Source organism: Microcebus murinus, chromosome 3, assembly GCF_040939455.1.
Source record: "Microcebus murinus isolate Inina chromosome 3, M.murinus_Inina_mat1.0, whole genome shotgun sequence".
NCBI classification, from domain to species: domain Eukaryota; kingdom Metazoa; phylum Chordata; class Mammalia; order Primates; family Cheirogaleidae; genus Microcebus; species Microcebus murinus.
Window position 1 is genome coordinate 93,998,811 of NC_134106.1, and position 25,576 is coordinate 94,024,386.

Sequence of the window (25,576 nt, forward strand, 5' to 3'; positions counted from 1 at the left end):
GGCGCAGCCTTCCCCAGGGGCTCCCCGTGGCCTTCGGACTCGCGCACCGGCCTCCAACCTAGTTGCCTTTCGCGACCCGGTTCGGAGAGGTCTGGCGACTTGGCCCAGGTCGGAAAGACCCCGAAGCCTGCGCACCGTCCACACGCGTCCGGTCTTTGCTTTTCTACCCGGATACCCCCAGCCTCCGGGGCGGGGCGGCGCGGACCGTTAATCCTGAGTCCGACTGTGAATTGGGAGGGAAACGTTGACAGGCACCGAGGCGACCAGGCACCAAATATTGAGCCGTAGATTGGATGCTGGACGCGGGGGTTCAATGGTTGTTCCCCCTCGGTCTCCAGTCACAGTGAACAGTCAAATTATTCTAACCTGGTCCCCAGGTTAGATTGATCCAATGACCAAACACCAAGTTAATCGTTAGGACCTAGCCCTTTCTATTCATGTAACTACTGTTTATTCCTTTTGAGTGGAGCAGTGGGAAGAATAGGACAATGGATTTTGGAAACATTAATTATCTTGAGGTCCAAGAAAAATTGTAAGTACATATAACAGGGCTTTGAGGAAAGGCGATAGGATGGGAACCTTATATCCAGAAGAAATTGCTGTGTGATAGGAAGGCATAAATATAAAAGCCGGTGTTGATTTTGAGTTGTTCATGAGGAAGCATATTTTTACAAAACTGGTACTAAAGGCATATTGAGAATTCAAGGGTGTTGGGGGGGAAAATTCAAAGGAATCTTTTTATTGTCAAAATTCAAGCTTGTGTGCACATTATAGCCTGGAGAGAAGTTCATGCAAATGCATTTCCCTTTTGCTGGCTTGGTTAATTGAGAGTTTACTAAATAAAGCTTTTAATTTGAGTTATGGGTAGTGCTTTCAGCAGTTTTTGGGTGATGTTGGAAATAAAGGATTTTTATCAGTGCAGTTTACGAATGGTTTCTTTTGTCTTTCAGATGGATGATAAAACAGTTTTCCATGAGGAGTTTGTTCATTACCTTAAATATGCTATGGTGGTCTATAAACGTGAACCAGCTGTGGAGAGAGTAATAGAATTTGCAGCGAAGTTTGTTACTTCATTTCACCAATCAGATATGAAAGATGATGAGGAAGAGGAAGATGGTGGCATTTTAAACTACTTGTTTACTTTTCTCTTAAAGGTACTGTGAAAACTAGCACTTTGGGAAAGTATTGTAGAAAATTTTGCCATATTAAAAGGGCCCGGGAGTTTGTATGTTTTAGACAATGAAATATCTGGTGTTTGAGAAAATGTTTGTGAATGACTCTCTTATAATTCTAGCCTTAAATTTTTAATGACCTCTTTAAACCAGTTCTCATGTTTGTTTTAAATGAGTTCTTTATTTTAGAAGTTCCTACAAAGAGAAATATACTTTTGTAACTTAGCAAACACTTCTTTCAGACTGTTTATTTTGAGATTGTATAAATTACATATTTAGTATACATATGGACCAAGGTAGCATTATAGTATCTCTTCAGGTAACCAATTACTGTTCTAACTTCTTGAGTTCTGAACATGTGGAATTCAAATAGTATTCACTATTAAGGAATGGTGGGTAACTGAATGAATTTTCATTTGTGTCTGTTTTAGTCTCATGAAGCAAACAGCCATGCAGTGAGATTTAGAGTGTGTCAGCTCATAAACAAGCTTTTGGGAAGTATGCCAGAAAATGCCCAGATTGACGATGATGTGTTTGATAAAATTAACGAAGCCATGCTTATTAGATTGAAAGATAAGATTTCAAATGTGAGAATACAGGCAGTTTTGGCGCTTTCACGACTTCAGGATCCCAAGGATGATGAATGCCCAGTGGTTGATGGTAACAGTTTCCTAAATCTTTTTTCAGTTTCATTGCTTTTGTTAAATTCTCAGTATAATGAACTATGGAAGAGTATAGGTAATGAATATATGATTCAAATAAAAATAAAAACCAAGTAGCAACTGCCCAACCACCCAACTTAAAAAAAAATAAGTACCTTTGAAACTTGATTGCATCCCACCCCACTTGCATCCTTTTCCCTCAGAGATAGCTATTATCTGAATTTTGGGTTATTCTTCTAAAAAATTTTTTTAAAGATTTTAATTAAATCACACATTAATAATTAATCACATATTCATCTTAATGTTAAATTTTGCCTATTGTGTGAATCATACTTTATTTTTCTGTTTTTTTTGTCTCAGAATTATTTCTATTCTAACATAAACCCATGTTGATACATTTATTTTTTTAACTGTATTATAGCATTCTGTTGTATGAATATAACAGTTTATTATTTCTAATGTCAGTGAACCCTGTAGTTGTTTCCAATTCATTTGCTCTTAAAAACAGGGTTGTTATGAACTTTCTTAGACATGGCTTGTAGTCTAAGAAGGTTAAAAATTTTTTCTAGGGTGGGTTTGTTGGGATATACAGTGTGCAGGTTCAGCTTTATTAGATAAAATACAAGTTTGTCACAAAATGATGTATTAATATTCTCAATAACAATGGCATACAACTTTCATTGTTCCTTATCCTCTTTAGTGTTTAGTATTATCAGATTTTTAAAAGTTGTTGGTATATATGGTATATGTCATTGTTGCACATCTTTTCACGTATTTAGCAGCTAATTATATTTCTATGTACTTTGCTTGTTAATTATATTGTATATGTTATGCCAAGTATGATTAGGAAGAGTTGTCCAGGTTCTTTGGCTCCGGGACTGAGTACTGGCAGACACAAAACACTTCCACACAAGTAGCTTTTATTGCAAAGCAAAGTCCCCAAAGAGAGGAACAGGTCTGTCCTCGTGAGTGGAGATGATCCTGAGTTTAAAAACAGTTTAGAAACTCTCAAGTTCAGTAGAGAGTGGGGACTGCTCCAATAAGAAACAGCATCTAAAATTCTACTTAAAAAAAAAAAAAATACAATGCAAAATTCTACTTAAAAAAAAAAAAAAAAAAAAAAAGAAACAGCATCATCCCAGGGTTAGGATCTGTCCTTTATGGTAATCCCTAATAATATGTTAAGCTGGGGGGTGAAATATTCATGTATTTTTGGGGAAGTGGGTAGAGATTCCCAGAGTCATGTAACCTCCCATTTTCTGTCCTTGTATGACTGGCTCTGGAACTATCATGATGTTAGGGAGTGTAAGTTTTACTATGTTAATGAGGGAGTGGTTAGCTTCTAGGTTCTGCACATGTTCCTGGTCTGGAAAAGTTCCTAACCTCAAGTTCTTGCTATTGTGGTTTCTTTTCTCTGTTTTTATTGGTCCTCGGCCCTTGACCACATCCCCCTATTGGCTGCCCTGCCACCTGCATACCCTCATCCCTACCTAATGTGTTACGATGTATTTTGCCCATTTTTCTATTGGATTTTGTAATTAAAAATCAATTTTTTTATTGATTTATTGGCATTCTTTATACATTCTGAAAAGAAATCCTTGGGTTATGTCAATTATAGATCTCTTCCTGCTTTATGTGGCTCATTGTTTCATTCTCTTTGGGGTATCCTTTGTTGAACAGAAATTCTAATCTCAAACATAAATCTCCGGCATTGTGATTTATACTTTTGATCTCTTAAGAAATCTTTCTCTATCTCTGGGGTCATAAAAATAGTCATATTTCACTTTTCCATATATGCTTAGGTATAGTTTGAGCACTCTTCTATTTCATTGTTTTCTTTGTCTTTGTTACCAGTTTGTTTTTTTAAGAGACAAGGTCTTGCTATGTTGCCTGGTCTGGCCTTGAACTCCTGGGCTTAAGTGATCCTTGTGCCTCAGCCTCCTGAGTAGCTGTGACTGTGGGTGCTTGCTGCCGGTACTGGTCGTTACCAGTTTTATAATCACTTTTGATAACTTGTAGTAGTTGATGTTTTTTGGTGTTAAGTCATACGCTTTATATTGTGTAAAACAGATTTGATAGTTAACATGTTCTGGATAAGAAAGCTGGGGAAGATGTGAGAAGTACAGATGAATAAATACATTTAAATACAAGTAATGGGTTTTGTTTCAATGAGTAAAACCCAAGTTTTTTCTTTCTAGGACACATTAAAAAATCAAAACAATGGGCCCCTAACTGCCTGCTGTATTAAACTTTCTCCTAAATACGGAGGAATAGTAAAGATAACAGTCTTAACTGTGGGTTTTCCATGACTTTTAGGGCTATTTGTTTTCAGTTTTATCTTTCAGGCTCAGTCCATTGACTAATTTCTCATTCTGTCCTTAGAACGGAAGTTGGTGGAAAAAATTCTTCAGCTAAAATTAAATGTGTAAGACTAAAATATGGTGTGTTTATCATTTTAAAGACATTTTAAAATATCAAAATGTGAGCTATTTTATGACTATAGCTAAATAAGTAATTTCCTTAGTACTAAACTATATTGCTTTATTTTTAGCATATGCTGCTTTGATTGAAAATGATTCAAATCCAGAAGTTAGGCGAGCAGTGTTATCATGTATTGCACCATCAGCAAAGACTTTGCCAAAAATTGTGGGTCGAACCAAGGATGTAAAAGAGGCTGTCAGAAAGCTGGCTTATCAGGTAAATAAGTCTAATGTCTTCTGTAGACATATTCTTAAAGGACAAGAAGCCATTTTCTTAATGTAGTTTTGAAAATACTTGGTGCATAGCAATTTCTCCAATTCAGATTTTTTTATGGAGAGTATAGGTAATTTAGGTAGAATCTTACTGTATTAAATGTGTTATCAGATATTAATTTTTTTGGAGATTCTGGGTGATTTTCTATGATGGTGATGTTACTAGTTATCTAATCTATAAATTATTGAATTTAATGAGAATCTTTGTATCTTTTTAAGGTTTTAGCTGAAAAGGTTCATATGAGAGCTATGTCTATTGCTCAAAGAGTAATGCTCCTTCAACAAGGTCTTAATGACAGATCAGGTAAGGTATACATTTTTATATATAAAACTTCAGTAGATTTTGAGGTCAGACTTAATAAAGTTTAGGAAACATGTCATAAATTAGGTTAAGTAAGCCTGTCATTCCTATAAACCTGGTAAAATTTATCTTGGTGTATTATGTAAAAAATATTTTCTATGTTTACAGATCTGAGTTTTTTGAAGGAACTAGCTTATTTCTTTCAACATTCCTGTGTTTTATAGATGGAGGAACTATACTTAAGTCTGTAGACCTAATCTATGTTAGAAGTAGGACACGATGTCTTTTTTGGCCCTGTCTCTTTCTTAAAAAAAAATACTATCCGTTCTGTGTATACCTTGATATGAATGTATTCTGTGCATCAGAAATAACAATAAGGAATGGTAAGGCCAGCATAATTTTCCTGAATTTTTTTTCCTGTCAGAGAATCTACTCACAGGAATGATAACATTTAAAATTTCCAATTCCCATAGAAGGCCAAGATGGCTTTATTGTGCTGTAGCAAGAAAACCAACTTGAGTTTGAAAACATTGTTAAAGGACAAAGACATTAAAAGCTAAGAATAAGGTTTGTTCAGTGATAGATGCCTATATGATTCACTACTGCAGTCATGTGTAATAGATGAAGTCAAGCAACAAGTAAAATAATAGGTATTATATATTTTGAGTTAACATCTGAAGCCCATTGAACCCAGGGAAGAAGGAATGAAGTGATTATTTTTGTAGGCTGTGGTGGTGTTTGGCTATCGGTGCCCAGATTTTCCATTTTTATTAGAAAGTGACCAGCACGGTGACTTCTGCGATATTACTGTGTATAATACTTTTTTCTTCAGTATGCTTTGTTCTACCTTTAAATCTTGTTTGTATTGTAAATATTGACTTTATATTAATTAAAACAGACAAAATACAGGAAGTGGAAGCTAGAGGGAGCCTTTGTTCACCTATATTTCAAATGACTCAACAGATGCTGTGAAACAAGCAATGCAGAAGCATCTTCTCCAAGGCTGGCTACGTTTCTCTGAAGGAAATATCTTAGAGTTGCTTCATAGGTTGGATGTGGAAAATTCTTCTGAAGTGGCAGTCTCTGTTCTCAATGCCTTATTTTCAGTGACTCCTCTCAATGAATTGGTGGAAATCTGTAAAAACAATGATGGCAGGTATATAACGGATTCATTATTCGAAATATAATATTGGTGAGCTTCTGCTCACCAATTAAATTAAATTAAAATTAGTTTTAAATTAAATTAAAATTAGTTTTTTCCTGCTCATAACTTCTTTGTATTCATACCTTTTATCTACCCCTCGTTCGTTTGCTTTACTCTGATGATTATCTTTTTCTTCCTTTTCCTCTGGTATAAAAACTCATTACTTTATTATACATTGTCTACTTTATCTGTGTGTTTTTTCCCCATCATTTTATTACTTTGATTTTTCCACTAGCCTACCATGAGAAAATCCAACAACATACACCCCTAGTGTATATTTGCTCATTTGATTCTTTTTTGTGTATGTGTGCTAAATTTCTTCATTTTTGTGTGGGTAAGTTAATAACTTTGTAATTAAAAGGATGGAGGTTATAAAGCAAATTTGCTTCATATTCCCATTTTTGTACTCAGTTTTCAATTCTTTAACTGGATATAAAGATCATGCTTTCTTTTATTCTCTTCCTTTTAAATGAAGGAAATTGATTCCGGTGGAAACATTAACTCCTGAAATTGCTTTGTATTGGTGTGTCCTTTGTGAATATTTGAAATCAAAAGGAGATGAAGGTGAAGAATTTTTAGAGCAGATTTTGCCAGAGCCTGTAATATATGCAGAGTATTTACTGAGGTAAAATTTTTTCTTTCAATTTGGACTGTGCTTGTGTTGCTGTGTCAGCCTCCCAGACCCCTTTCTCTAAGTCATGCTTAATTGGGAATAGTTTAAAAATCCCTTTTTTGGACATACAGCGATAAATAGGTATATGTGTTGAGTCTTTCCAGAGAATAGTTGCTAACTATTTCTGTTAAGCACCAGAGAGTAAATATTTTAGGGTCTGTGGGGCATACCCATCTTTGTCACAATGATTTAAATCTGCTGTGGTATTATAAAAGCAGGTGAAGGTAATGTATGTGAATGTATGTGGCTGTTTACCAATAAAACTTTTATCAATTTATGGACATTAAAATAGGAACTTTATATAATATTTATGTGTAATGAAATACTTTTTTTGATTTAAAAAAAATTTTATGATCATTTAAAAATAAAAATTATTCTTAGCTTGCAAGCTGTATAAAATGGGTCAGATCCTGGTGCATGGGCCATAATTTTCCAACTGACAGGGTGGACCTTTGTGGCAGTTTCATTAATTAAAAACTTACTGTTTTAAAATTTTTTTAGAGTATGCTTTTTTATTATTTGAATTACTAGTATATACTAATTTCACTTTAAAATTATGCAAATAAAACATGAATGCATTCTTGTCAAAATTCAAACACAGAAATATATAGAGTAAAATGTGTAATTCTCTCTTTTACCTCCTACTTCCTCAATCCCATTGATCTCCTTGGAGTTAACAACTAAATTAGGATTTATATGCAAACTTCTTTCTCTGCACTTACATATATTTTTGAAATGCATACATAGGTTTCTTTAAAAATATAGTATGTTCTGCATGTTTTGTCTCTCTTTCCAAATATACTATTGAGATCATTATGTGTTAGTGCATGTAAATCTTACAGTATTAACAGCATATTCCATAGTATGGTGGTAACAATTTATTCCTCTGTGGATGGACATTTAGGGTAGTATTTCCAGTTTTCACTGATGAAAACAAAGGCATGTTAAACTTCCCTATACATTTGAGATTTTGTAGGGTTAATTCCCAGAAGTGGAATTGCTGGGCCAAAGGATATGTGCATTTTGATATTAATGTGTAGATTTTTTTTTTTTTTTTTTTTGAGACAGAGTCTCACTCTGTTGTCTGGGCTAGAGTATAGTGGCGTCAGCCTAGCTCACAGCAACCTCAAACTCCTAGGCTCAAGCAATCCTGCCTCAGCCTCCTGAGTAGCTGGTCATGCCCGGCTAATTTTTTTTTCTCATATATATATGTGTGTGTGTGTGTGTGTGTATTTAGTTGTCCAGCTAATTTCTATTTTTTTTAGTAGAGGCCGAGGTCTCACTCTCGCTCAGGCTGATCTTGAACTCCTGAGCTCAAACGATTCCCCCGCCTCGGCCTCCCAGAGTGCTAGGATTACGGGCATGAGCTATCACATCCTGCCAATGTGAAGATTTTTAACTTTATGCTTTTGAAGCATTTTTTAAAAAGCTTCTGTATAATATGAATTATGAGCCTGGATTCTCTTTGTTTGAAATATAGTTTTCTGCTATTATTTATAGTGGTTCCACATATAAGTTAGGGGGGAAAGCTATGAATCCCTTTGAATTTCCCATGCAAAATCCCAAATCTAGGATAAATACCTCAAATGTGAGCCAATATGGAAACTATAGCTTCTGCCCATATTAACAACATGAGGAGCATGTGTGAATCTAATAAGTATGTTAATGGCAATTATTTTAGGCTCTTTAAAATTAGTTCATTACAGTGCTGTTAGGGTCATGTTGAAATATTTCCAAACGGTAGGAATTTGAGGCAAAGTTTAATAATATGTATTAACATAAAAGATGCTTGTAAAAATATAAGAAAATATGAGCCACTGTTAATATATAAATGGTACAAAGCGGGAGAGGCTGTCCTCAAGGAGTGCTTCAGAAATTGATTAATTGACATATAAAGAGGTTGATTCCTCTCTAAGAGGGCAGGGATTCCTAACATATCTTTTGTCATACTTAGTCTATGAGCTTTGAAATAAGTAATTTTAACCTAATCAACTTGTTTTGTTTACTTATAAAGAGGAAAATTTCATTTTATTCTATTTTCTTTATTTTTTAAGAGATGGAGTCTTGCTCTGTCACCCAGGCTGGAGTGCAGTGGTGCGATCGTAGCTCACTGTAACCTCAAACTCTTGGGCTCAAGTGATCCTCCTGCCTCAGCCTTTTGAGTAGCTAGGACTTTCAGGCACACACCACCACACTGAGCTAATTATTTTTTGTTAGAGATGGGGTCTTGCTGTGTTGCCCAGGCTGGTCTGGAACTGTTAGCCTCAAGTGATCCTCTCACCTTGACCTCCCAAAATACTGAAATTACAGACATGAGCCACCATGCCCAGCAGGGAAATTTTAAAAATCTTATTTTAATGGATGTTGAAAGATTACTTAAGAATGATTTTGAGGGGTGGTGAGCAGTAGTATAATTGTTAGGATTAGTTTACTCAGGTATAGAAATAAAATTAAATTGAAAAATTGTTTCCTGATAATCCAAGAAATATATTTTCAGGCATTTTGTATATTTCAGGCAGGGGATTCAGTGACTAAGAATTCTGATATGAAACAATTTCTTTTTTTTTTTTTTTTCTTTTTTTTTTTTTGAGACAGAGTCTCGCTTTGTTGCCCAGGCTAGAGTGAGTGCCGTGGCGTCAGCCTAGCTCACAGCAACCTCAAACTCCTGGGCTCGAGTGATCCTTCTGCCTCAGCCTCCCGGGTAGCTGGGACTACAGGCATGCGCCACCATGCCTGGCTAATTGTTTTTTATATATATCAGTTGGCCAATTAATTTCTTTCTATTTATAGTAGAGACGGGGTCTCGCTCTTGCTCAGGCTGGTTTTGAACTCCTGACCTTGAGCAATCCGCCCGCCTCGGCCTCCCAAGAGCTAGGATTACAGGCGTGAGCCACAGCGCCCGGCCTGAAACAATTTCTTATTAACTGAGATGTTCTCTTAGATCAGGGATATTAAATGAGGTTTATCAAATTAGAGTAAGTAAAAGGGACACCAATAAAATATGTAGAAAGTTGTCTTAAATATAAATTTTTAGAGCATTAAAAAAAGACTTTCTTGAATGATCTCTTAATTATAATAAATACTAGGTTATTAAGTATGAAATGTCCGATTTCCTTCAGTATTGAATTTGATAGTTGATATCTCTGACATTTCACTTTAACACTTCTTGTTTTATTTTTATTGTGAAGGTACATCCTCAGTCTTTCAAATGCACAGTTTGGCCTGTGATTATCTTTTAAATGTTTTCTTAGAGCAGTTTTTGTGAAACTATGAATAAGTCAAACATTTTTGTTATTTTCTAATATGAGTTCTGTTGTGGAACCAATGCAGTGCAGACAGCTCAAAATATCAATGAAGTGTTTGGGCAGGATTGGCTAATGAACACATAGTACGTGGATGGTTTGAGAAGTTCTACTCTGGTGATTTTAATCTTGAAAATGAGCCACATGGTTGACCTGAGACCAAGGTGGATAATGATGAGATGAAAGCTGTAGTGGAAATGAATCCATCTCAACCTATGGGTGAATTAACAACAAGGTTTGATGTTACCATTCCAATAATATCGGACCATTTGAAACAAATGGGCAAGGTAAAGAACCTGGATAAATGGGTTCCACATGAATTAAATGAGTGCCAGAAGAGAAATTGTCTTGAAGCTTGCCTTTCTTTGCAGTCACCACATAAAGGCGAACCATTTCTACACTGTATTGTTGCATATGGTGAAAAATGGATTTTTTTTTGACAATTGCAAGCATTTGGCACAACAATTGGATAAAGAAGTACTGAAGCAGGCCAAAACTGAATGTTCACCAAAAAAGCTAATGGTGTCTGGTGGTCCAGAGCTAGTATTATCCATAACAGCTTCATGAAACCTGGTCAGTCAATTATAGTAGATGTCTACTGCAGCCAATTGGATGAAATGATAAGGATGATTGCAGTTAAGCAGCTGAGATTGGTCAATAGAGACAGGCCAATCCTCTTGCAAGACAATGCTCAACCTCATGTTGCGTAAACAATGCTGCTCAAAGTACAGAAGCTGGGCTAGGAAACTCTGTCATCCAGCATATTCACTAGACCTTGCACCAACTGACTACTACTTCTTCCAGGCTTTGAACCACCTGCAAGGAAAAATATTCAATTCTCAACTAGCTATAGAAAACACATTTCTTGATTTCATGGTCATCCACTTTCCAGGCTTCTTCGCTGCTGGCATACACAAGCTACCAGTAGGATGGAAAAGCTATGTCCATAGTTTAGACAGATATTTGATTAATTGTACTCCTTCTTGTTTGAAATATAATAAATGACACTTTTGATTCAAAATTGGACATTTCATATTTAATGACCTAATATCTTTAAAAATGGTTAAGAAAAGATTTCATAGTAATTAAAATTGGGTCAATTTTAAGTTGTACTTATGCAATTGAGGATTTTTAACATATTAAACAGCTATTTGAATTTACTTAAAAATATCCTCAGTCATATTGCTATGCATTGTATTAAATTTGTGGTGGAGACACAGGGAAGGATTCAGAGATGAGTAAAATTGAAGGACTTTTTTTATAGTCTGTCAGAAAGCAGTAACTCTATGGATCTATTAATTTTGATAATTATGTCTCATGTAGTTTTCCCATTGTTTCCTACTGAAACCCAAAGGGTAGTCTTGAAGGTCCTAATCTCATGGCCAGAGGCTTATGAGCTTTTATTTAGTCTTGATTATCACTTTATAATAGATAAAAGTATTCTTATTTATCATACATTATACTGTAGTTTCTATAACTTGATTTTTGTTTGCATTTTTTAAATGACATTTTTTACCAGCATTGTTTTTCATATTACTTCTAACCTAAAGGCAACTAGGTTAAACTCTTAATTCTGCTTTTAAGTAGCTTTTTTAAGTTCCACACAAAAAACGGACACTTTTGTGGTATGCTACTGAATATACAACTCTATTGGTGAGAGTTGGTAAAGGGCTTTAGTTTTGGGTAATGTTGCCTGTAGTAAGAATAAAAGGTGGTGTTTCTTCAGTAGACTCTACACTAAAACAAGAACAATGCGGATATTAGTAGGCCCCCTAAGAAAGGGTAGTAAAAATTTCTGAAATTTTCCATATTTTTCTGATTTTTTTTTTTTTTCAGAAAAAGATCATTGTATTCATGGATTGCTTGTATTACTACAAGCAATTGCTATTATTACTAGTAGTAGTAATTGCTATTATTACTCTATTATTTTAAACAAAAGAATGATAGCTAATTAGACACGAGAGAAAACTAGATCTTTATGGCTAATTGGATTTTGGGGCAAGGGTTTTAGAATTTTAAAACTGCTGCTGGACTTAACAATGGGGCTGTGTCATAAGTCAAAAGTATTTAATTCTCAGATAAACCTAAGGTAAAAATTGAAAAATGATTAAGTTAACCATCATAAGTTGGAAACCATCTGTAATTGGAGAATGCTAATGACATTGAAATAATTAGTTATCAACTTGAGAGACATAAATATGTACCTTTCTATTTCCCATAGAAAATTTGAATCATTAATGAAAATACAATTTTTCAAATTCTTTTGATTTTTTTTTTAATAAGTTTACAATAGTAGCATAGGATTATAGCCCAAAGTAGTATTTCATGGTGTAAACATCTGTGTATTTGGACAAATAGGAACTGAAAATGACCCTTTACTAACTTAATGGTGGGAATCAACTCCTATCTGATGTTTCTTAACAGATTCTACTTTATTAATTCTGCTTATTTTAGTTACATCCAGAGTATTCCAGTTGTTGATGAGGAACACAGAAGTGATTTTTCCTATATTGAAAATTTGATGACAAAAGAGTTCATAGGTCAACAACTGATTCTAATTATCAAGTCCTTGGATACCAGTGAAGAAGGAGGAAGGTATGTCTAAATGCCAACACTTGTTCTAATTTGCACTTCTAGGCCTGGAGCAGTGGCCTACGCCTGTAATCCTAGTACTCTGGGAGGCTGAGGCAGGAGGATCACTTGAAGTCAGGAGTTTGAGACCAGCCTGAGCAAGAGCAAGATCCCATCTGTACTAAAAATAGAAAAAAAATTAGCCAGGCTTGGTGGCACGAGCCTATAGTCCCAGCTACTTGGGAGGCTGAGGCAGGAGGATCACTTGAGCCCAGGAGTTTGAAGTTGCAGTGAGCTCTGATGACCCCACTGCACTCTAGCCTGGTGACAGAGAGAGACCCTGTCTCATAACAAAAACAAAATAATTTGCTCTTCTAATTTCCTATATTGAAATGTAGTCTTGTTACAATATGATTATATATTTACCCTAGCTTTGTAAAATGCTATAAAAAGTTTTCCTTTCCCTTTATATATTTATTTATATGTATATGACATATGTATAATATGTAAAATATGTATATATATTAAACATATACATATTTCCAGGTTAATTTCTTCAGAATAAATCAAAATTGCATTTTTTTGCTAAAAAATTGTATTGTTTATATTAGAGAGGGCTAGTAGCATTATCTAAAGTGTTTGATTCAGTTGTACTTTTGTCATTTTATCATGTTGATTTACTAAATTTTAGGGTGGTTTATGAAAGTTATATTTTTGCAGAATGTATAATTTTGACCTGAAGTCTTTACATATGGTTTTTTTTTATACCTATGGTGATAAACATAAATGAAAAACTGAGACAAATGTAATTAAGTCTGCAGTGTAGATAAAATGTTAAGAGATAAAATGTGTTCTGTCGTAATGACATTTAAATTAAAATAGTTCTTTTTGACTGCAGAAAAAAACTGCTGGCTATTTTACAGGAGATTCTTACTCTACCCAGAACCCCAATATCCCTGGTTTCTTTTCTTGTTGAGAGATTACTCCACATCATTGTAGATGATAATAAGAGAATACAAATTGTAAGTAATTTTCCTCATTGTTGATAAAGATAAGAGGTTTGGTCAATGACATTGAAGATTGTTTTATTTTTTCTTTAGAACTTTGTTTTGTCTTTGTTTTTAGTTTTGTCTCTTTCCAACAAGTTCTTAAATTTCTTAAAACCAAATCTCTGTCTCACAGACACAATATTTTAAAAATACTGTGTTCTTTCTTTTAGTGTACCTATTATTTATTGAATCAAAGCCAAATGGAGCAGGTTTGGTAGGAGGTGACGAGTGGGATGAGGTTTTTCCCATGAGATTCTGGACACTAGAGAGTTTCCTCAAATCATACATACCTGGGTTTAAATCCTCTCTGACACTTTCTAGCTTTGTGACTTTGGGAAATTTATTTAGCCTCTTTAGTTGTCTGCAAAATAAGAATAGTAATGAAACCCGTCTTTCAATGTTCAATAAGATAATGTTCACTAATTGATAAATACAGAAATAAGTGTTATCTATTATAATGTTATTTCCAAAAATGTTAATTATTTTTTCTGGGGTGGCCAAAAAAGACAGATCTGTATCATTCTTTTCATAAAGATGATATAATTTGAGCTGCAGATTAAATCTGCAGAGGTCATCTCTTCCAACTTCTCTTTATACATGTATATACATATATCCCTTAAACAACATTCTTTGTTACTGGTTATTCAGCATCTGCTTACGTACTTTTATTTGGGAGGCAGTCTTTTCCTGATCAGTCAACTACAATGGTTCTGAAAGGAAAAGTCCATTCTTATGCTGTCATTATGTATGCATATGTACCCAAAGGAAGAATAAAAGGATATTGACTTTTTCTATATTTAACTCCCATCAAGCTACAGAAGGACTAAGAATTTTAGTCAGAGAATTTTAGTTTATGGTATCTCATCTGTTTTTTTTTTTAAAGCATTATGGGGGTTAATTTATTTTCAACATCTTTGTTCCTATTTGCCTTCCTTTCAAACAATTTCAGTTTTGTAGTCAGATGTATTATTTGGTCTTTTTTTCCTAAAATTTTCTAGCAAACAGAATATGTACTAGTTTTACCTGTATATATTTTTTTCTCTTTTTCAATAATAACTTGGAATTTTATATAGCATTTAGGTATTATTTGTTGATAGAGTAGATACATTAAAGCATGTACTCTGAATTATAACTTTTCTGATCAGGTTACAGAAATTATCTCAGAGATTCGGGCACCCATTGTTACTGTTGATGTTAATGCTGATCCAGCTGATGTAAGAAAGAAAGAACTCCAGGTAAGTCTCTTCTAAATTTAAAGAAATGCTTACATGTAATGGAGTTGTACACGTGTATTATTTCATCTTGCTGTACAGTTTTTAAATTGTTCTCACAAAGTCAAATTATTGTTTAATTGTTCAACTATAAGAGTATCTAAAATGTTATCAGACTATGTGAGTCTGAAGGATTTACAAATCTGTTTTTGGAAAATTATAACTTTGTATATGCCTGACTATTTAAATTCTGGGTCATTGAGATATTAAATAATACTCTTGAATTTGCTACAGATTCACATTAATAGTTTTTGTTTAGTACTGAAACAATTTATATCTTTCCTTAGATGGCTGAAATAAAAGTTAAACTTATTGAAGCAAAAGAAGCTTTGGAAAATTGTATTACAGTACAGGATTTTAATCGAGCATCAGAGTTAAAAGAAGAAATAAAAGCATTAGAGGATGCCAAAATAAACCTATTAAAAGAGACAGAACAACTTGAAATTAAAGAAGTCCACATAGAGAAGGTATAGATAACTTTATTCATACTAAATCTCAGCTGATGTTAATCATCTCAACATTATTTAACTCATAAAACTACTAGAATATATTTACTTTGGAGAGATTTATAAAGGTAACATGAATTAAAATGAAAAAAAACCCACCTTTTTCTCTCCTGTTCCTGTTCTATTTTTGGACTTTGAAAGGCCTTAATTAACTTTAATTATTGTAGCTAGGACTTTATTTGTTCTCTGGTCATGGTAATCTCTAGAAACTGAAGTCTTTTCCTTGCCAGGGAAACTAGCTTCCAGTGGTTTACTTGTGAATTTTGTTGTTTGTGTCTTGAGTGGTTTGTAAAAGGAAAATGCGTTCATCTTTCCCTTATGTCCCCATGGCCTTTCTACTGCTAGGAAAAGAATTTCTATGGTAACTATAACATGTGTGCATTTTATTTTTTATTTATTTTTATTTTTTTGAGACAGAGTCTCACTCTGTTGCCCGGGCTAGAGTGCCATGGTATTAGCCTAGCTTATAGCCACCTCCAACTCCTGGGCTCAAGTGATCCTTCTCCCTCAGCTTTCTGAGTAGCTGGGACTACAGGCATGTGTCACCATGCGTGGCTAATTTTTTCTATATATTTTTAGTTAGCCAATTTCTTTAGTTGGCTGATTTCTTCTATTAGTTGGCTTCTGTTAGTTGGCTAATTTCTTTCTATTTTAGTAGAGACAAGGTCTTGCTCTTGGTCAGGCTGGTCTTGAACTCCTGAGCTCAAACGATCCACCCACCTCGGCCTCCCAGAGTGCTAGGATTACAGGCATGAGCCACCACGCCTGGCCCATATGTGCATTTTAAAGCTTAATTATTATGTTTTTAGAAAAAGCTGAGCTTTGTTATTTTTAATGAAATACTAAACCGACATTTAGTAACATTTAAAGATTTTCAGCAGTCTTTTTTTAAAACTTAGTTGTTTGATAAATTGGTCTCTTAAATGGATTGTTTCTTTCCTTATAAAGAAATTTTTCATTAATGGTATTGATACCATTCTATCTTATCACATACATGATATGTTAAGATAGGATGGTATCAATTAATGTATTTGATATTAACTTAAATTCAGTCTTTTAGGATCTTGCCTTTTGCAGTGAACATCGTTTATTATTGTACTTTTGGTCTGGGAAGTGCTGATTAGAGTATTCTCATAGAGAATACTGAATGAGATAGTTCACTATATAGGAGAGTGTCATGAATTATGTCATGTCCTTGGGCTCTGTAGTCATAGACATCCCCACTCTAATACCCCACCTTCCCAATGAGTATGCCTGAACTTTATTTTCATAGCTAATATCTTATTTCTTTTATTTGACAATGTCTGTAGATTATTATAGATTATTAAGTTTGGGAAGCAAATTTAAAGCAAAAACTGAAAATATAAACCTGAAAAATGATAAACTGCAGGTCCAAGTTAGGAAAATTAGAAAATTAGCAAAGGTGGTCTCTTAAGATTAATATTATCTCTTTAACTTGACTGACCATTTATGTGTTTGTTTTGAGGGCTATAAATTTATTATAGTACAATTATAGTATAGCATAATAAATGCTATGGTCAGGAAAGTATAAAGGTTTTATGGAGCGATATCTAACCCCAGGTAGAATATTGTTGGCTTCCCCAGAGGAAAAAATGTTTTAATCTGAGATTTGAATAAAAGTAACAACATAATCTACCAGTTACAGGATGCTATTCCTATGGTAATCACTGCATTAATCACTTCACAAATGTGAATTCATTTGATTCTCACTATAACTCTGTGCGGTTGGTGCTATTAATATTATTATCTTCATTTTATAAATGGCACATAGCTTGCCTAAAGTCACACAGATAGTAAATGGTAGAGGCAGGATTCAAACCCAAGCAGGGATTCTAGATTTGTGAATGCCCTCTGATATCTCCCTTGATGAATTATTGTGGGAATGTTGTAAACAGATGTAATGACATGTGTGATGGCCCAGAAGTTAAAGCATGCCTGTTGTGTTCTAAGACTTAAGGTCAATGTGACGAGAATTGAAGGGGAGAGGTAAGAGATAAATTTGGGGGGAAATTAAGGGCTAGATTATGTAAGGCCTTGTGTAAGCAATATTATAGATTTTGTATCTCACTTAAGGATCATGTGATCCTAAAATAGTAGTGTTTTAAGTGCTGGTATTACTAGTATTTTAATAGTATTAAAAGTGCTAGTATTTTAAGTGCTAAGATGAGTCTTTTATGGCTTGTTTAGGAAATGGACTGGAGAGTGGTGAAAGCTTAGAGAAGCATAATAGTTGGGAGACAGTTACAACAGCCTGAATAAGATACTGACAGTTGATATGGAAAGTAGTGATGAATTTGAGAGGTATTTAGGAGTTAGTAACAGGGTGAAGAGGGAGTCAAGAATGTATCCCAGGTATTTTGGTTTGGACAGCTGGGTAGATGGTGATGATATGAAGATCATAGGAGGAAAAGAGATTTGTGTAATGATGATTTAGCTCCCTTTTGGACATGCTGAGTTTGAGGAGCCTGTGGAAAATATCCAATAGGAAATGTTTTTTAGCAGTTGTATATATGAATCTGAAACTTATGAAGAGCTGGGCTAGCTCATAGATGATAAAGTTAAGTGACTAGATAAGATCACCCAGGGAGTGGGTGAGTAATAGAGTAATAATGTGCCATAGACAGAGCCCCCTGAGAAAGCAAACATTTAAGGGATGGGCAGAAGATATTCTTACTAATGCTGAATATTTCATCTTTCATTTTAGAATGATGCTGAAACACTGCAAAAGTGTCTTATTTTGTGCTATGAACTGTTGAAGCAGATGTCAATTTCAATAGGTATAGGTGCAACCATGAATGGGATCATTGAATCTTTGGTATGTTGGCCTCCCTGAGGCTTCATTTTAGCCCACTCCTCTTGTTTTATAAGTGGTACGTTCCTTAGGGTTCAAAAGAATGAAAAGATTACTATTTTAAATACATGATAAATATAAATAGTAAAAAATATATATGTAAGTGGCTACTTCATATTGTGACAATTAAATAAGATAACTTACATAAAGTTACTGGTACATAAGTTATTATCTTTTGAAAAGTTTGAAAAAATTATTTTATGCCTACAGAAGATATGAATATCTTCATTCTTTGAATAATAAGAGGAGATACTAAAGCACATCAGGAATATTTGAATATTTAAATTTATTGGAATCTTACTATATAGGGAGACTGGGAAGGTTAAATTGTGAGCCCCAAAAGGAATTTGTTATTATATTAATATTTAAAGAACCTTTAGGTATTCTCCATTTTACTGACTATAGGGACACAAGTACTGTAAAACTCTAGAACATTACTTTCTGATAAGAATATAATGCAATCATATGAACCTTTAGTAGCCACATTTAAAGTAAAAAAACTAGTGAAATTAATTTTTTTTTTTTTTTTTTTTTTGAGACAGAGTCTTGCTCTGTTGCCTGAGCTAGAGTATTGTGGCGTTAGCCTACCTCACAGCAACCTCAAACTCCTGGGCTCCAGCAATCCTTCTGCTTCAGCCTCCCGAGTAGCTGGGACTACAGGCATCGGTCACCATGCCTGGCTAATTTTTTCTATACATTTTTAGTTGTCCAGCTAATTTATTTCTATTTTTAGTAGAGACAGGGTCTCACTCTTGCTCAGGCTGGTCTTGAACTCCTGACCTTGAGCAATCCTCCCGCCTCGGCCTCCCAGAGTGCTAGGATTACAGGCTTGAGCCACCACGCCTGGCTGAAATTAATTTTAATATATTAAAATATTTTACATATCCAACTGTTTTATTATTTGTATTATAGCTAAAATGTTTTATTATTCAATATTAAAACTATTGAGATATTATATTCTGGTTTTTATACTAAGCTTTATAGCATATCTTAAACTAGACTATTCACTTTTCAAGTATTCAGTAGCCAAATGTGGCTAGTTAGTGGCTGCAGTATCAGACAGTACAGAGTTTTATTTTGTTCTGGGGCTGCCACTTATTCAAAGCAAATTCTGTATGTGGCTAAGCTCTTACAGGATTCTCCCAAAATTATATTTGTTGCGATTAGTGAGAAATAGCCAATTAATATTATCTGAAGTAATTCCTTGGGTTTTCATGAGTTTCTAAATGTAAAGAAAATGTAAATGAAAAAGAAAACCAATTTATAACAGTCTAGAGCTTCTGATTAAAAACTAGATTCTGCTCAATTATTAGAATTTAGTTTTAGTTTAGAGAAGCAGATATCTTTAGTGAAAAGTGATGCTTTTTAAGTTCTACTTGGGCACTTTATGTGGACAGTACTATTATAAGAGGATGGTGAATTATGGCATAATTAACTACACAATTGAAGTAAATATGAAGACTATATATATATATATGGGAAAGGATATACAATGTTAAGTGAAGAAAGGATGGAAAACTGAATGGTCATAATGATTTTAAATGTATAAAAATGTATGGTTAAAGATTGAAAGACAAATAGAGGAATGTAAATAAATAAGGTATTTGTATAAAAGAATTATATTTTTATGAAGATGCTATATTTTACATAGAAATCATAAATTATTCATTGAACAAATACTTATTGAATGTCTGTTACATACTAAATGCTGGTAATAAAGTATATGTGGTATACAAAACAGACATAGACTACCCTTGTTGATCTTCTGATCAAGTGAGGGGAATATTAAATAAGTGAAAGCTTATGAGTCATGTGAACTTAATAATAGCAGGATTTGACCTATTCATGGAAGGTGACTCTGGTCTGATCTTTGAGAAGACATTAATTATATGAAAAAGTGAAGGAAGAATGTTCAATACAGTAGCTACCAGCCACATGTGACTGTTAAAAACTAGTCCAAATTGAGATGTGCTGTAAGGGTAAAAACACATTGGGTTTTGAAGACTTAGTACAAACAACAAAATGTAAATTTTCTCAATAGTTTTTTATATTGATTACATATTACACTGATAATCTTTTAGTTATATTGGGTTAAGTAAAATATTAAAGTTTGTTTCACTTGTTTCTTTTTACTTTAATGTTACTAGAATATTGAAAATGGTGTAAGTGATTGCCATTTGTGGCTTCCATTATATTTCTATCAGACAGCATTAATAAGAGGTATCAAGATCAGACTGGTTGAACAAACTAAGAACAAGAGTTAACATGATATGAGACTGGGTGACAACACAATGGGGAACAGTATATGTCATGTTAAGGAGTTTTATCTTGTTCTGTGAGCATTGGGAAGCCATTAAATTAGTTTTATCAGATAGAGGGGAGGGGTCTCATGATCAAACTATATTTTTTTGCTTTAGCAAGGTAATATTGCCTTTGTTTTTTCAACTGGAAAATGACTTCTTTGAGTTAATAGACAATATGGAAATGAAGTAGATCTACAAAATCATACTGAAATTCCCATTTTGAACATGATTTTAGTATATTATTGTAAATTTCTTGCCCTGGTCAAAATTATTTTAATTTCTAATTCATTTTAGATTCTTCCAGGAATAATAAGTATTCATCCTGTAGTAAGAAATCTGGCTGTTTTATGCTTGGGATGCTGTGGACTACAGGATAAGGATTTTGCAAGTAAACACTTTGTATTACTATTACAGGTAGGATTTACTTTGTGATAAAATCTCAATTGTGTTTCCTGAAATATTCCATGGTGATAATGCTACTAGGAATTTATCTATTCTGGGGCTTATTGATGATAATTATTATGAATTATTTTTAGGGAGTCAGTAATTTTAATCTTTTGATTTCTTATTAAAACATCTTCAGAGAAAAAAGATGAAATGTCAATTATTTAAGATATTCTTTTAATTAATTGTATAGAAAATATTTTTTGAGTGTACATAATGTGCCAGCACTGTTCTAGGATTAGGAAAAATAAGGTAGGTAGGTAGTGAATAAAACAAGATAAAAGTTGTTTTCCTAATGGAAGTTACATTCTGGAAGGGGAAGCACAATAAAATAAATGTGTAATATGTCAAATGGAGAAAAATAAAACAGATGGGGAAGAAGGAGAATGAGCTGTTTGGTTGAGAAAGCCCTTACTATATTGACATCTGGGCCAATATCAGGGAAGTAGAAGAGTGAACTATGTGGATATTTGAGTTTCCAAGGAGAGGGGAGGGCAGAAAAGTAGGCCATGGGGTAAGACTTTGTTTGCCATGGTCAAAGCAGGAAGATATATGACAAGGAAAGATTGAGCAAACGGGAGAATGATAGGAAATACGATTTGCAGGCAGCAGGATGTCAGTGTCTTCTAGGAACTTATAAAGATGTCAGCTTTCACTGTGAATGAGATAGAATAGAGTTGGTAGGCTTCAAGTAGAGGATTATTATGATCTAAATGGGCATACTGTTGATGTAGACCAGGAATAGGTTGGCAAACCTTCACTGTAAAGGGGAAGAAAGTAAATATTTTAGACTTTGCAGGCTATGTGGTCTGTCTCAACTACTCAACTTTGCTGTTGTAGTGTGAAAACAGCTAGCTGTAGATAATACAGAAATTGTGGCTACTGCCCAATAAAACTTTATTTATGGACACTAAAATTTATATTTCATACAATATTGTAATGAAATTTTTTTAACCATTTGAAAATGTAAAATTATTCCTAACTAGACTGGATTGGCCTGTGTAACTACTTCACAGAGCCCTAGTAGTAGATAGGGGTACATGTATGAAAGCTGGTATACTAAATAAGGATGGTATTCAGTCATCTAGGAAAGAGATGATGAAGGCTTAAACAAGGGTTGTGGTAACTGGGAACATGAGAAGAGCAATACAGTTTTGAAAATTAAAGTCTATAGGATTTGCTAATAAATCTGATGTTGGAGAGGAGAGAAAGAGGTTGAAGATAACTAAGGATTTGGGCCAGAATAACTGGAGGGATGAAAATGCCCATTCCTATGGAGGAAGTTTTATGGCAGGCAGGAGGAAATAAAGAGTTCAATATTGGGTATGGTAAGTTTGAAGTTTGAGATACAGGTGGAACTGCTGACTAGGCATCTATATGTGAATTTGGAGTATAGAGGAGAGGTTTAGGCTGGCAAGATGAATCTGGAAGTCTTTATTCTATTGATAATATCTGATAGTATCTAATGCTTAGAGATTAGATGTTACTTGAGGAATGAGTTTTAGATTGAGAAGAGATCTAATCTTTGTAGGACCCTAATGCTCAGGAAACGGGCTGTTTTAAATGCAGGGGAGAGGAAGAGAAACCAGTAGAGGCTAGCGTGAAGTAGACAGGAGGAGGAAGAGTGAGGTCCTGGAAGGCAAGTGAAGGTAATATTTTAAAGAGGAGAGAATGACCCAACTGTCTAGTGCGGCTGACATGTTGATGAGGATTCATACATTTCCGGCAAGTAAAGGAAGTGTTTGGTGGCTTTCATGAGAGTAGTTTAAGTTGAGGACAAAGCTTGGAGAGGACTGAAGAGACAATTATGGGAGAGTAGTTAGAGACAGCCAGTATAGAATACTCTTTCAAGGATTTTTTTTTTCTCCCTGTCAGGAGTAATAAAGTAAGGTGGTAGCAAGAGAAGAGTATGAGGTAAAAAGAGAAGCCTTTTTGTTATTAATTAAGATGGAAGAAATTTCAACATGTTTACATACTAAGGAAAATAATATAGTTGAAAGGAAAAAATTGATAACATAGGGTAATTGCTGAAATGATATTCTTTTTTTTGAGACAGAGTCTCACTCTGTTGCCTGGGCTAGAGTGCCTGTGGCATCAGCTTGCTCACAGGAACCTCAAACTCCTGGGCTCAGGCGATCCTCCTGCCTCAGCCTCCCGAGTAGCTGGGACCACAGGCCACCATGCCTGGCTAATTTTTTCTATATATTTTTAGTTGGCCAATTAATTTCTTTGTATTTTTAGTAGAGATATGGGGTCTTGCTCTTGCTCAGGCTGGTTTTGAACTCCTGACTTTGAGCGATCTGCCCGCCTGGGCCTCCCAGAGTGCTAGGATTACAGGCATGAGCCACCGCGCCTGGCCTTGAAATGATACTCTTGAGTAGGGAAGGGGATGGAATCAAGTGTACCAGTGGAATGCATTTGACTTGTGAACTTTTTGATTTTGGACATCCGTCTTTAACATTTAACCTAGCTTAACTTGAAAAATATACCTCCTTCATTTCTCCCATTTAAAAAAGAAAACAATGTGATTTGTGTAGCTTCTGGCGTTACCAAATGTAATGGGCTAAAAACCCTGCAAGGAACATTGGTGCAAATTGCTTACCAGCAGGTTAAGTTAAAATGGCAGAGGAGAAATTTATGTGCTCAACCTGGAAAATAATATGTTACAACATGGATCATCATTTTCATGAAAAGATTTATTTTATTTTAAATTATTTTAATTATTTCTTATTTTTTAATTAAATTTTTTCATTTAAAACATTTTTATTTTATTTTATTTTATTTATGTTTTTTAGACAAGTTCTCACTATGTTGCCCAGGCTGGTCTTGAACTTTTGGGCTCAAGCAGTCCTCCTACCTCGGTCCCCTAAAGTGCTGGGATTCCAGGCATGAGCTACTGTGCCTGGTTGAAAAGATTATTTTATTTATTTTTTTGAGACAGTCTGTCTCTGTCACCCCAGCTAGTGCAGTACAGTGGCATCATTGTAGCTCACTGCAACCTCAAACTCCTAGGTTCAAGTGATCCTTCTGCCTTAGCCTCCCAAGTAGCTGAGACTATAAGTATGCACCATCATACCCAGCTAATTGTTTCTGTTTTGTAGAGACAGGATCTTGCTCTTGCTCAGTCTAGTCTTGAACTCCTGACCTCAAGCAATCCTCCTGTCTTGGCCTCCCAGAGTGCTAGCATTACAGGGGTGAGCCACTGCGCCTGGCCAGATACGTTATTGAAATCCTATAAAATTTTGAATATTTGAGCCATTTTTCTCACTTCACTAATTTGACCAACTTGCAGGTGATTTTTATTCATACTTAAGGCCAGGTTATATATATATATAGCCAAGTTATTTATCCATGACCTAATTTAATTGCATTAAAGAATATAGTAAATTGTTCATAGTAGAAATGTTGAGCTCTGTATTTTTTTTTTTTTAATGGCTTTGAAATTTGGTGTGCATTTTAAAACTCAGGATAGACTCAGACAAACTGCTGGGTTTTATGGTTCACTTCAGTCTATAAAGGAGTCCACCTGGAAACTGAATTCATTTGATGACTTCTGATTTTATTGAGCTAATAAGGGAAAATTTATCTTTAATGAATCTTGGTAACCTAGAAGAATACTGATGTTCTAATGAATGTTTTTTGTTGGTTAGAATGCAATGTTTTTCTCTTGATAGATGGGCCAAAACAATTTGAATATACTGGAATAGTTTTTCTGGATCTTAAAAAACTAATAAAATCATAGACAAAAATATAGTTCATTCTTTTTTAAGTAAAAGGAACAAATAATATAATTCATCCTGACTGTAATTCCAGGAATTATTTTGACTGTGAAGATTAATTTTTTTCTTAAAGAATATAGCTCTAAATGGTATCATACAAATAAATAAAAATAGTACCTTTTAAAAATTGAAATTTAAATTATATTTCTCAAAAGTAATGTTTTCTGTAGACTTGATAACTATCATTGAAATTTGACTAACAAAAATATATTATGCAGGGTAAATAGAATTAAAAGAGTATACTGAATTTACTTTTTTTGGTGGGGGATATCTCAATTTAGGTTTTGCAAATTGATGATGTCACAATAAAACTAAGTGCTTTAAAGGCAATCTTTGACCAACTGATGATGTTTGGGATTGAACCATTTAAAACTAAAAAAATCAAAGACCTTCAACGTGAAGGTACAGAAATAAACAGTGATGACGAGCAAGAGTCAAGGGAAGTTGAAGAGACTGCTACAGCTAAGAATGTTCTGAAACTCCTTTCTGATTTCTTAGATAGTGAGGTAAGAAGTAATCCAGCCCTATCATTATGAAATGTCATTTTCAGCATGTATTTGTTTATGCTCTTTATGTTTACATTTTATTATTTATTAAAATTTAAGCTTGGACCAAAATTTTTAATTTTGCTTTTTGAGTATCTTAATTAAATTACAACTTTCACTTCAAACATACCTAATTTCTCACTATCAAATTGTGTGTGCAAAGAATTGA

General features: G+C 34.2%; 1 protein-coding gene across 1 annotated transcript in view; it reads left to right on the plus strand.

The window, feature by feature from the left end:
• The window catches only part of NCAPG (non-SMC condensin I complex subunit G), a 34,637-nt gene that overhangs the window by 323 nt on the left and 8,738 nt on the right, over positions 1-25,576 (plus strand). The window contains exons 2-14 of the mRNA XM_012737508.2: positions 951-1,154; positions 1,604-1,832; positions 4,386-4,531; positions 4,807-4,891; positions 5,852-6,044; positions 6,568-6,717; positions 12,522-12,662; positions 13,537-13,660; positions 14,833-14,922; positions 15,246-15,425; positions 18,190-18,300; positions 20,934-21,053; positions 25,144-25,368. Of these exons, the coding sequence (XP_012592962.2) occupies positions 951-1,154; positions 1,604-1,832; positions 4,386-4,531; positions 4,807-4,891; positions 5,852-6,044; positions 6,568-6,717; positions 12,522-12,662; positions 13,537-13,660; positions 14,833-14,922; positions 15,246-15,425; positions 18,190-18,300; positions 20,934-21,053; positions 25,144-25,368 (1,998 nt within the window). The remainder of the gene's footprint in view (positions 1-950; positions 1,155-1,603; positions 1,833-4,385; positions 4,532-4,806; positions 4,892-5,851; positions 6,045-6,567; positions 6,718-12,521; positions 12,663-13,536; positions 13,661-14,832; positions 14,923-15,245; positions 15,426-18,189; positions 18,301-20,933; positions 21,054-25,143; positions 25,369-25,576) is intronic.